Source organism: Merops nubicus, unplaced genomic scaffold (genome assembly GCF_000691845.1).
Source record: "Merops nubicus isolate BGI_N331 unplaced genomic scaffold, ASM69184v1 scaffold11513, whole genome shotgun sequence".
Classification (NCBI taxonomy): domain Eukaryota; kingdom Metazoa; phylum Chordata; class Aves; order Coraciiformes; family Meropidae; genus Merops; species Merops nubicus.
Genome location: NW_008600977.1, coordinates 15,831 through 27,916, shown reverse-complemented (window position 1 = coordinate 27,916; position 12,086 = coordinate 15,831). Strand labels below are relative to the sequence as shown.

Here is a 12,086-nt window from a genome sequence, read left to right as displayed (position 1 = left end):
ACATGGCAAGCTTGAAGTAAATGAAAGGCTGTCACACAAAACCCAGGAACATTCTGACATCTGCTTCTTTCCTGAGTTGAAGGATATGTGAAAGGCTTAAACTGTGACTAAGACAGCATAGATTTGACATTAAGGACACATATCTACTGACACAGATAAAAGCAATTGAACAGATTGGTTATGGAGATAGGCAAACCTCCTCTACCAGGGGGTTTTCAGAACAGATTAGACTGATGTCAGCTGGTTCTGGATATGTAGATCCTTTTGGGGACAAAGTTATGTAGCAGATGGCACCCTGAGATCCCTTCCAGACCTATTTCTTTTTCATGTTTCTATGATTCTAAGTCCATCTGCCCAGGACTTTTAGGGAGAGATGATGTGGATGTTATTACACTTTTCCTCATCCCCACCTGCTGTTGGAAGACAGATTAATTCTCAAATTAGGGCTGCCTCAGGAAATCACACATCTGGACAGGTGTAATTTCCAGTACCACAGTGCAAATTTAATCCATACTCATATACTGAGTTTCTTCACTTAATCCATACTCATATACTGGGCTTGTAATGGTTATACAATTTATTGCTGTGTAAGTACAAAATGTAGAAACTGCTGTCATATCCCATAAGAAACAGCAGAGGAAGACCAAATGCAGCACTCTGCAGTGCTCCTTACTCCCTACTTCTCCTCCAGAAAGGGGAGGATAGAAAGAGAAATCGAGGCAAGCCTTTATTTCCTTCTTCTAGCCCTCGCCCAGCAGTGCACATCAATTTATGCAAGATCTCTGGGGCAACGACACTCTGTTGTTTCAGGTTTGTATCATGTTTTACACACTGTTAACAGCACCTACTGCAGCTCTTGTGGCTGAACAAAATGCTTTTTCTTTCCTCATCTTTAAAACTCAGTTTGGACCTTAATGTTTTGCTGGATCAAAGTCTGATCAGAGGAAAATCCAAGTGCAATAGCAATTTCTACATCATCGTTTTAAACTTCACCAGAATCAATTGCCCCAGTTACCAAATGGAGAGGGGTATGCAAGTGGTGTCTTTCAGTGTCTTGGAAACCCTGGGGGCCCCTGTACCTGTTGGCTGAAGCTGGATAGTTTTCAAGAGGTTGACTATGTTTGGCTGAAATTCTGAGATCCGAGAGAGAGAGTCGATGTTCAGAATGAATTGAGGGGCATAAACAATCTTTTCCAGCTCTGTGAGGTCAGCATTTTTTGCTCTGATAGCAAAGGTCACAACTCCAGCTTGCCTCAGAGCATCTGATGGTTGCTCCACATTGTCAGTTGATCTCCCAGCAGCAAGGAGGACCAAAAACTGAGGAACTCCTTCTTCAATCCTACTTCCAGCTTCCTTCACAAACAGCCTCCTTACAGCTTCATCTAGAGCAGCTCCAATGTTCAATTGTTTCCCAGTTTTAATCTTCATCCTTTTCACTTTGAGAAGCATGTCTTGCTTAGATGGGAGTTCAGCAAAGTCAAATTCAACTTGGATGGTGTCACTGAATTGAGCTACAGCTATTCGCGTGGATTCAGGACCCACGTTCAGGTCAGAAATGACTTTGTGTACAAAGTCCCGGACGGCAGGAAAGCTACCCAAGAGGTTGGCTGAGCCATCAATCAGGAATAAAATATCTTTCTTGCTTTCTAGAATAAATTCACAAATGAAAAGAGGGGGGAAAAATAAGATATGAAGGCATTTTTCTTCTTAAACGTCATCCTAGAAACTTCTCTGCAAATTAGCTGGGTTTCAATATGCAAAGCAAGTGATTTTTATTTACCAAAGTATTGGAAAGCTACCAGGCTAAACAGCAATTTTTATTTTTCTGAGGAAGAAGGAGAAGCAAGAACACCTCTATGCTAAGACTGAATAAATTCAGGCACCAGATAGTTGTACCATTGTATTGCATCACATCATAAATTGGCTGTTTCGGATTAAAACAGTGATGTTTATGGTCTAACAGTATGCCAATAATCCAGGCACGTAGTACAACAGCAGTGGGGAGCTGTTTTGTTTTTTTTTCTATTTAAAATCTTAGCAGATAACAAATAGGCATTACTTCAAACATACACACACAAAGCATTTTCAATAATCTCTTAAAGTACTTCCCCCAGTTGCATTACAAGGAGCATCTAAATCCATAGGTGAGTTATGGCTTTGGGAGGGATAAAAGCCTTTTACCTGCTTCCATTTGATGCCCTTTTAATCTCATTGAATATCCAAGGCAAAATCAAACATCTCATATCTGTATATGCATCTTATCTGTGTGTCTTAACAGCTTTCATATTAATCTTAATAGTCTCCTCTCTATACTAAGCAATCCTGGTTTTTCTTAGGCCTTTGTATGCATACAGACCACAGTAAGGGAATTAGTGAGCACATACCTGCCTAAAAAGAGTTAACCTTGCCAACAGCCTTTGGGTTTAATGTTGGAGGATAACTTTGAATACCAGGAGTCAAATTCAGCCTCTTTGACAGCCTGATAAGAGCACTTTGACAAAGTGGATCTGGGGAAGGATTCAGTCACCTGTACCTGCCTAGATCTCTGCTCATTTGTGCTCGTTGGCACAACCTTAACCTTTATACACCACTTCTTTTGGTCAAAAGTGCATGGTCCCATTGCCTGAGCAAGTGCAGACAATACATTTACAGGCTGTGACATTATTAGGGCAGCAGAAGGGACACATCTAAGTGGCTGAGGGGTATAGACTCACTCGGATCCTCCTTCAGTCCTGACCTGTCAGAAGACTTAAAATTGTGCTGTCTTTCAAGTGTGCTTTCAATGACTTGAGCAAAATTAAGACCTGCCAGTGTCAAGCCACCTATTGATAGTTAAGTACAGCCCTCACCACTTTGAAGACTCAGGGCCTTGGATAGATGTGAAGGTGTACATTAGGAACAAACAGTCAAGAGAAACAAGATCAACTTAATGCAGTCAGCATGCAGGAAGGTAGATATTACCTGTTGGGGCGAGTGGAACCTCTTCCACACCTCCACTAACATATGTTGTTATAGGCTTATTTAACTCCTGGGGTAAAGCTGTCAGAGCACTGAAATCATCCATAAAATATACCATTCTTGGATTAAAGGCAATCTGTTCAAGTTCTGCCTTATCCGCACTCCTAACTCCAACAGCAAAAGTCAGCACTCCGGCCCGAGCTAATTCATTGGAAACTTGCAAGAAAGGATCAGCAGACCTCCCTGCTGTCACCAGGACTAGGACCTGTGGCACTTGGTCATTTATTCTGCTCCCACCAGCTTCCGTGAAGTGATTTGATAGCACAAAGTTCAGTGCAGAGCCAGTGTTCAGCACTGACCCCCCCTTGGGCCTCAGCTGCCCCATACGCTGGATTATGTCTGATTTGGTTTGGTAGGAGTACAGAAAGAACTCCGTTTTAGGAGTGTCACTAAATTGCACTAAGCCAACTCGGATTTTGTCACTGCCGACATCAAGGTAGTTAACTAGGGTGGCAACAAAGTCACGCACAAAGGGGAAGTTGGCATTTCCAACGTTGAGTGATCCATCCAAAAGAAAGATGATATCCCTTTTGGTTACTTGAACTGCAGTAGAGCACAGAAAATAACATGAGACATCACAGAAAACAAAAATAGATCTTTTTTCATGTGTGCATACAGCATATGCTGTACACGCATGTAAACCTTGTTAGGAGGTAGGGGAGAAAGAGGAGAGAGAGTGTGATCAGCACAGAAGTAACGAGGACCTTTCTGGAAATGCCTAAAATGGACAGGAGAGGCTTCTGACTAGTGTCAAAAAAAGTCTTTTAGCTGTCAGGTTTATCAACAGGGCTCAGCCTCTGTCGTGGCAGATGTTTTCAACAGCTGCTAATCCCAGAATTGCGTGCTCTGGGCCTGATCCTTAGCCAACAAAAGGCAGCTTCATTGATTTTGGTGGAGCAACACTGAATTGCACTTTCAGACACCTTGCTTATCTGCAAGACACTACCTCGGGGCTTTCCAATGAAGCTCTAGGGAATGTTTCTGCTTTCTGGCACCTAAAGTGTGCTTTGACACACCCCCTTATTTAAGCAATCTGCCATTCCATGGCAGGCCTAGATGTCAATGGCCATGTCCAGCCCTGCAGTAACTTCTATGGTCGTGCTGTGCAGCCAGTGAGGGCTGGCCTGTGGTGCAGAGTTAGGCTCTGCTTGCATGGAAAAACACTTCTGCCAAGTAACAAGTTTGGTTGCTATTTTGAGTGGGTATTAAAAATAGCTTTTACTAGCAGGTTTAGAACAGCTGGTCCAGACTAGGCTGCAACAGTCGCCTGAGACACCTGCTTTTCTTGGAGTCTGCATTTGATGCATTTTGATGTCTACAGTTTTAGACATCTATTTTGTGGGCTGTTGAAAGGGGAAAACTTCCCACTTCTGGCAGTAACCAGCCAGTTCTTTGCTCCTTTTTTAAGGTTATAGCCTTCTTGGGCTTGTCTCTTAGCATCTTAGTTCCAAGACACAAATCTGCAATATCACCCCAAAGACACCACAGTATCATTTCAGTTGGAAAAGACCTTTAACCTAACAGTACCAAGCCCACCACTAACCCATGTCTCTAAGCACCTCATCTACACATTTTTTAAATCCCTCCAGGGATGGTGGCTCCACCACCTCCTACCAGACAGCCTGGTCTGATGCTTAATAACCTTTTTGGTGAAGTTTTTCCTAATATCCAACCTAAACCTTCCCTGGTGGAACCTGAGGCCATTTCCTCTTGTTCTATCACTTGTAACTTGGGAGAAGAGACTGACTCCCACCTCGCTACAACCTCTCTTCAGGTAGTTGTAGAGGGTGACAAGGTCATCCTTCAGCCTCCTTTTCTTCAGGCTAAACAACCCCAGTTCCCTCAGCTGCTCCTCATAACACGTGGTCTCTAGACCCTTCCACAGCTTCATTGCCCTTCTCTGGACCCATTCCAGCACCTCAATGCCTTCTTTGTATTGTGGTGCCAAATCATCCCCCTGTGCTTTTTGGTCTAAATGCATCATGTCCGGAGTACAGACCAAAATGCTGAAACTGTAAATAAGATCTCAGAGAACTGATGAGTGGGCTCATCCAATGCATGAATACTTTCCTCCAAATAGGTTTATTTATACCCATTGCTGATTTTGTTCATTATGTTTCCATTTAAAGCATTTACTTATTACTATAGGGCTATTTTCATCCATCTCGCTAGCTTGCCTCGTCTCTGTAAGCTTTCTATCTTATATATGAAATGTATAATACTGATATATTAAAAACAAAAGGGAGAAAAGGGGTCTTTGGACTACGGGTATTGCTGTTGGATTTTACAGATTCTCTTGTCTTTCTGTATTTTAAATATTTCCCAGAAAAGTACTATTCATGGCCAAGGGTGAGACAATATCTAGTTGAAATGTAACAGACTGCCCAGTGTCAAAATCAGTTATGTTACTAATAATAGTAATTTTATGGAGTAGGACATGATTAATTTCTTATTGTGTATGTGAATAGCTGTGAGTATAGTAGAGCAAAAGGACTGGAAAAAAGAAGAGAGAAGCTGCATGAATAAGCTTTAAGGAACAAGGCCATAAAGGAATATTTTTAATTTACATTGAAAAATAAAAATGCCAGGTTTGGTGTATAGCCATGCAAAACTATATTAGCAGCAAACACATTCTGAGAAAAAGCTTATTAAATTATGAGTCCCATGATATCCATCTTGATTAAGGACAAATATTGGCAAACTCATTTTAAAATGTTTGCTTTTCATGTAAATCAGTCAAAGACTTTAATTCTTTAGGGGACCTTTCCAAAAATTCAGTTTCTTTCATGTTTTTAATTTTAAATTACTTGGAGAAACGAGAAAAAAATATGGACATGGTTCAGTATTCACTTGTGCCAATGGGAACCTCACTATTGACCTTACTGGGAGCTGAAGGAAGTCGTGTTTTTCTAATATTTATGTGCCATCAGACAAAAATGTAACGTTCAGATATGATCTAGTGCGACATTAATTCAACCTGAAGCATCTCTATTGGGAAGAAATGTTGAGAAAAGTGGTATAAAATCTCTATGCAGCTAGAACACCTCTGGAAGTACAGGGGAAACTGCCTCAAAAGACATGACTAGCAACTGAATCACTTTGCAAGTCTGCTGAGGTCAATGACAAGACCAAGTAAAAAGAATTCACTGGCTACACGGGGCTTTGCACCATCCTCTAAACAGATTAAATTAAAATCAATGCTGCAATAGTCTTGTATACCTCTTAGGGCTTCAGCTGAGTAGAAGATAAGAAAACTGTAAATCGGTTTTTAAAGGTTGTGTTTCAGTCCAACACTGTCAGGCTAACTTTCTCTGAACATCTCCATGAACAAACCTGCTTATTTTTTTTACACTCAGAAGAAACATTTAAGCTTTCTTGTGCAAATGTCCACTACAGACGATTTTAAAAATGGGGAAGAGATTATAACATCCACAGTGTGTCCTGTTTATAGGTTAAATAAACCCTAAGCAAGAGAAAAAGCCTCCACTGAACGATTCCAGTACCTAACTAGTAAAGCACATCTTCCATATCCAAGCCTTTAAATGCTGGTGAGAAATATGGAATGGGACAAAAATCTCCAGAAAGGAATGACAAAGCTGTAACTACAATCATGCTACCAAATTCACCCATCTGCTCATGCATATTTTGCAAACCCAAGAGGCAACATTTTACCATGCTGAAACATGTGCTTGATGCTTTTCCCCCCTTATCTCTGCATGTTATAGAATAAGAGTTGAGAAACGTATAGAACGTATCTCCTTAATTAGAAAACGGTAATTAAGTACCTGATGGTGGTTCTTGGACAATCAGTCCTCCAGAGAGTGTCCGGATAGGTGACAGCACTTCAGGAAGAATGGCTTGCATGAACTGAACACGGAAGTCATTTGGGTTGAACACAAAATCTTTCTCATGGGCAATTTCTTCAAGTTCTGCCAGGTCGACGTTTCTTGACCCAATGGCAAGGGTGACTATTCGATTCCTTTTCATTTCTGCTGCAGCTTGGTTAACAGCATCCCTGGACTTACCACCAGTGATGAGTACCAGCATGGGGAGCACCCCTTCCTCCATCCTGCACCCAGCAGCACTGGTGAAGAAGTTTTTCCTCACAAAGTCCAGTGCTGAGCCTGTGTTGAGTGCCGTACCACCCATGAGCTTCATTCTCTTCACATTAGCTATCACATCCTTTCTGGTCTGGTGGGTGTTAAAATAAAACTCTGGCTTCACAGTGTCAGCGTACTGTGCCACTGCAACTTGGATCAGGTCAGGTCCAATCTCCAGCCTTTGGACAATTTTGGCAACGAAATCACGAACTGAGTTAAAGGGGCCAGTCCCCAAAGCAGTCGAGCCATCTATCAGGAAGACTACATCCTTCTTGTTCACTTCAATAACTGCAAGTAACACATGAACATCATGTTAGCAGAAGCCTTCACCACACTCTGTGCATCAATTCTATGTCAGCGGTTTAGCAACCTCTAGGACTTCTTGTTTGCTTGAAGTACTGTTACTCTCAAAACCTTTAAAAGGTGCTTTCAAAACAGAATTATTTCTTATATTCTAGCAGAAGCCTTACAAGAAATCTCATTGAATGTTTACCCCTTCTAAAACAGAAGAGTTGAAGAGTTGCAAGAACTGCATTGTTTATAAAACTTAATATTAAAATGCATATACATGTCAGAGCAAGAAGGGCAGGCAAACAGGAGACATCTTGGCACTCAGCTGGCACGTGAGATCAAACAAGTGATGCTCCCTCTATTTGCAGTGGAGCCATATGAATCCATGCCAGAATGGGGTTTGGTCTCAGAAGGGTTGTGTTCCCAAGAGTAATGACATGAGTAAAGAATGGTCTCCCCTTATTCAACATACCTGGAGTTTGGGTCTTCACATCCTACATCTTATTCCTTATCTAACAAAACCAAGTTACGATTTTTCTTGGCACAGCCAGCCCAGTCATGGAACAGCTGAATTATATTCTGGTTGCCATGTCTTTAACAGAACAGGTCCCCTAGGTTTGAATCTGTGAAACTTTATTATTGATGATGGCATAGGACACAGAGAGAGCACCATTAGCTATGCAGTTCCCTGGCTAAGTTTGAAAGAAGATCATTAGGGAGGAAAAAAATCCCTGGTTGAGCGGCATTGGAATCAAAGCACTGTCGTGCAAATGTACACAAAACTCCAGTAAATTTTAACAAGACCAATACCATTATGACAAAAGCATTATATGAGATCATCATGAGAAATAATCTTAATACCACATTTTAGACAACCCCTCTCATATCACCACCTCCCCGATTTCATGCCATTGGAGTGAAAAAAGGAAACGTGTTGCTTCCAAGTTATGCTGGAGTACTATGGATCATTGTTACACTGGATGTTACATTGGGTGTCCTTAAACTGCCTACCCACCTGTAAGCTCCCAAGATGGGATAAATATTCAAGGTGGCAGGTCCATCATCTCCCACTCACTGCTACACCTAATGCACAGCCCCGGGGGAAGAGGAGACCCAGCATTGTTGGTATGTCACACCCCTCAAGGCAAGTGGTAGCAATCACCCTCTTGCCCTGCCTGGACAGGAAAGCCCATCAGGGCTCCTCTGCACGGAAACAGTTTACTTTGCATTTGAACAAAGAACAAAGCTTTGGCTGCAGTCCTCCTTGGCCAGACACCATCTGGCTATGGAAAGCAATGCTTCCAAAGGCCAGTCTCTGTCAGGTTTCTCATCATGCGTGAGTGCCACGAAACTGGGCTAATTCAAGGTGTGATGTAGAGCTGGAGATAACATCTGCGACTCGGCTGTCCCTGGACCCTGAGAGACCTGCCTCCGTCAGTAAGTCCAAGACTTTGCAAAAACCTCTCATAGAGTCTTGCTGAAAATCATTTGTTTAAGGATTGACAGTCAGAATTTGGAATTTAAAATAGCCTGATATGGTGCTGTCAGACCCAATATGATGAAAACTTTCACAAAATGAATGTGGTGGTACTCTGTCAAAGCTACAATGGCACATGAACTGCTGGAGGCTTGCATAAGACTGCCCAAGCTGTCTAAACAGAGATACCCCCCAAAGAAAAAAGGGTTTGTTTAAATGATCCCTTTCCCAGAGCCATGATTTCTGGCATTCATCCCTCCAGCCAGGTTTTTTCGTCTCATCAATTACTCTGAGGAGAGTGCTGAAAACAGGAAACTCTGCAAATGGAGAGGGGCTGAAATCTCTGCTTTGTATCACTCAGGAGAGATGTCCATAGCACTTCCTTAGCTTTTCAGCTGCTCTATACCCAAAAATGGAGACCCTGGAAACTTTTAACTTTATATAGAAGTTTGTGGGAAACATCAAAGGGGCTTAGCAAAGAGGGAGGCTAGGAAGGAAGAGCTCCATTCACTACCAATTCCTCTTGCAGTTTTCAAATCCTGTGGTATGTTTCCTTAGAGAAGAGAAATGCAAGAACCAAAACCCACAGGAGAACCGCCCCACAGTGCTGATTTCAATGGACACAATTAAAGCAGAAACATTTAAGCAAGGCTGCACACATCTCATAGAGTCTAGTCATAGAATGCTTTGGGTTGGGACTTCTCAAGAGCACCTAGTCTGACAACCCTGCAATGAAAAGGGACATCTTCAATTAGAGCAGGTTGCTCAGAGTGTCGTCCAAACTCACCTGGAATGTTTCCAGGGATGGAGCTTCTCTACCACTTCGCTGAGCAACCTGGGTCAGTGTCTCACCATCCTCAGTGTCAGAAATCATCTTCCTTCTATGTAGTCTAAATCACCCCTCTTTTAGTTTAAAACCATAACCTCTTGTCCTGTCCCACAGGCCCTGCTAAGAACATTGTCTCTATCTTTTCTACAGGCCTCCTGTAACTACTGAAAGGCCTCAAGGTCTCCCCAGAGCCTTCTCTTCTCCAGGCCAAACAATCCAAACTCTCTCATCCTGTCTTCACAGCAGATGGGTTCCAGCCCTCTGTTCATTTTTGTGACCTCATCTACCCCTGCTCCAATAAGTTTGTCTTTACTATGCTGAGGACTCCAGAGCTGGACACAGTACTCCAGGTGGGTTTTCACCAGATCCCAGTAAATCTGATGGCAAGTCTCTCAGAAATTCCAAAGGATTTGGAATCAAAATATTATATCTTTGACTCTAAAAGTTGGGAGTGTTGAAGGGTGTCAGCACTGAACCCAGTCCTGCATATCTCCCTCCTCATTGTCATCTCAGCTATCTTAGATGATACTTCTCATGTAATTCAATCATCCAGGCTCCCCCAGTTGCTAAAGGAGAGGGGAAAAGAAAGGCAGAAGGGGACTTAGAAACACTCATTCATCCCAGGATGACTGATGTGCAGCTGGAGAGCTAAAGAGAAGTGAGGTGACTTCAATATTTCACAGGAATGCTTGGCACCTCAATGGGTTTGGCATCCCAAACTCATTTGGGCTGCAGTGTGTCTCCAAAACCAGTGCTTTGCACTGCAGCTTTCCAAGGCACTGATGAGAATCCAGCAGACCAGTTAAAATTAGTTGCCATGAACATCAGGGAAAGGAAATTCCTTAAAGCTGCTTCAAAATTACCCGCTGCTCAATCTATTATTCTTCTTCCATTTATTATGCTTCATCCAGGTATTTGTAACTGCACGGGCTGATACTACTGTAGTACCTTCTACAAGTGAGCTGATATTTTAAGTGACAAATATATAAGTGCGAATTAAACCAAATGTACCAACATTCTTAATCTTGCTATTCGAACTGTTAACACTTAGAAGAGGAGGGAGAGGTTTTTCATTGAGTTGTGTGGGTTCTGTCATGCACATTTTAGCTAGACATGCAGACTTCATCTTATTTAGCTAAATATGATGCTCAAAGCAAAAGTTCTTTATGTTCTTTCCTGGAATAATCAAGGCAAGTTCATGAAATGATCTTTTAGGCAAATTCCTCCCTTTGATTTGAAGCACAGGGTAGCAACCATGTTTAGACATAGATCAGCAGAGACATCTGGAATGCAGTTTTAAATGTCAACATACATCATGAGTTGAACAGTATGTACAGAACTCCAGACTCACATTTGGATCCCAAAAGCATCGGCTGCATTTAACGTCCTGGTAATTATGTGCAGCAACTCTAGCCTAGCCCTTTCCAGGGGCCTCTGAAATCCAGCATGTTGTATCTTTGATAAAGCCACTTTATCAGTATATTTAACTTAGACATAAAGTCATAGGGTGAGAAACTGTTAATCACCTACTTGCTCCATAAATCCAGATAATCATTATTGGACATGTTAGTCCAGAAATAACACCAGTGGGAATTTCAGAGTGACAAAGTGACCTAAGTGGCATATTGGCACGTACATTTTTATTTCCCATGGCTTTGTGGAAAGCTTTAAAGCTTTCTCATCTTATTGATTGAAGGGAAAGATGTCTTAGGTAGGGATTTCACTTCAGAACTAAGGGTTGTTTTGCTTTTAAGCTCAGCACCACAGGAATTTCACCCTTTTCCCAAGAACACTGCACAGTCCCAGCAACGTGTGGAATTTTACTGTTTTAGCAAGCTGATAACTTCAACTCTATGAAATAAGGATCCATTTTAACATCTCCGTTAGCTTGCTTCCCCAGGCAAATTTCATTCTCATGACACTTCCAAGTGAAATATAATGTAAGCTTACGTGACATAAATGTTTTCAGAACTGACAGTGCTGCAGTATTTACCCCTGGAGTGCTTAGATACCCCAATAAGAATTATACGAGCTTTTTTATACTCTGATTGTGTCCTTTAAAACCTGGTGCCATACCAGTTATTGACACAAAACCTCATGGTTTTCAAAAGATAAACAAATGAGTTTCTGCACATTAGGTTGAAATGCTGGGGTTTGAACCGCGAGCCCCGAATTAAGGTTGCCATATGGGTGATTCCCACAGCCCTTCATACAGAGGTGGTGAGTTTGCCTTAGAGCTTCCCCCCAGGGTGCGGCCGGCCCTGCAGGGAGAGCCAGAAGGGAAATGAGCTCCAGGGGTCCTGCACTGAGTTGACAAAGGTCAGGGGTCTGCTTGGGGATAAAAGCTGGGACCACTTGCAGGGAGTCAGGA

General features: G+C 42.2%; 1 protein-coding gene across 1 annotated transcript in view; it reads right to left on the bottom strand.

Annotated features, from left to right (window-relative positions):
• COL6A3 (collagen, type VI, alpha 3) overlaps nt 1-12,086 on the bottom strand; it is a gene marked incomplete at its 3' end in the record, with an annotated part of 46,165 nt that overhangs the window by 27,602 nt on the left and 6,477 nt on the right. The window contains exons 4-6 of the mRNA XM_008937847.1: nt 6,804-7,406; nt 2,962-3,561; nt 1,080-1,646 (exon numbers count right to left, since the gene is read on the bottom strand). Of these exons, the coding sequence (XP_008936095.1) occupies nt 1,080-1,646; nt 2,962-3,561; nt 6,804-7,406 (1,770 nt within the window). The remainder of the gene's footprint in view (nt 1-1,079; nt 1,647-2,961; nt 3,562-6,803; nt 7,407-12,086) is intronic.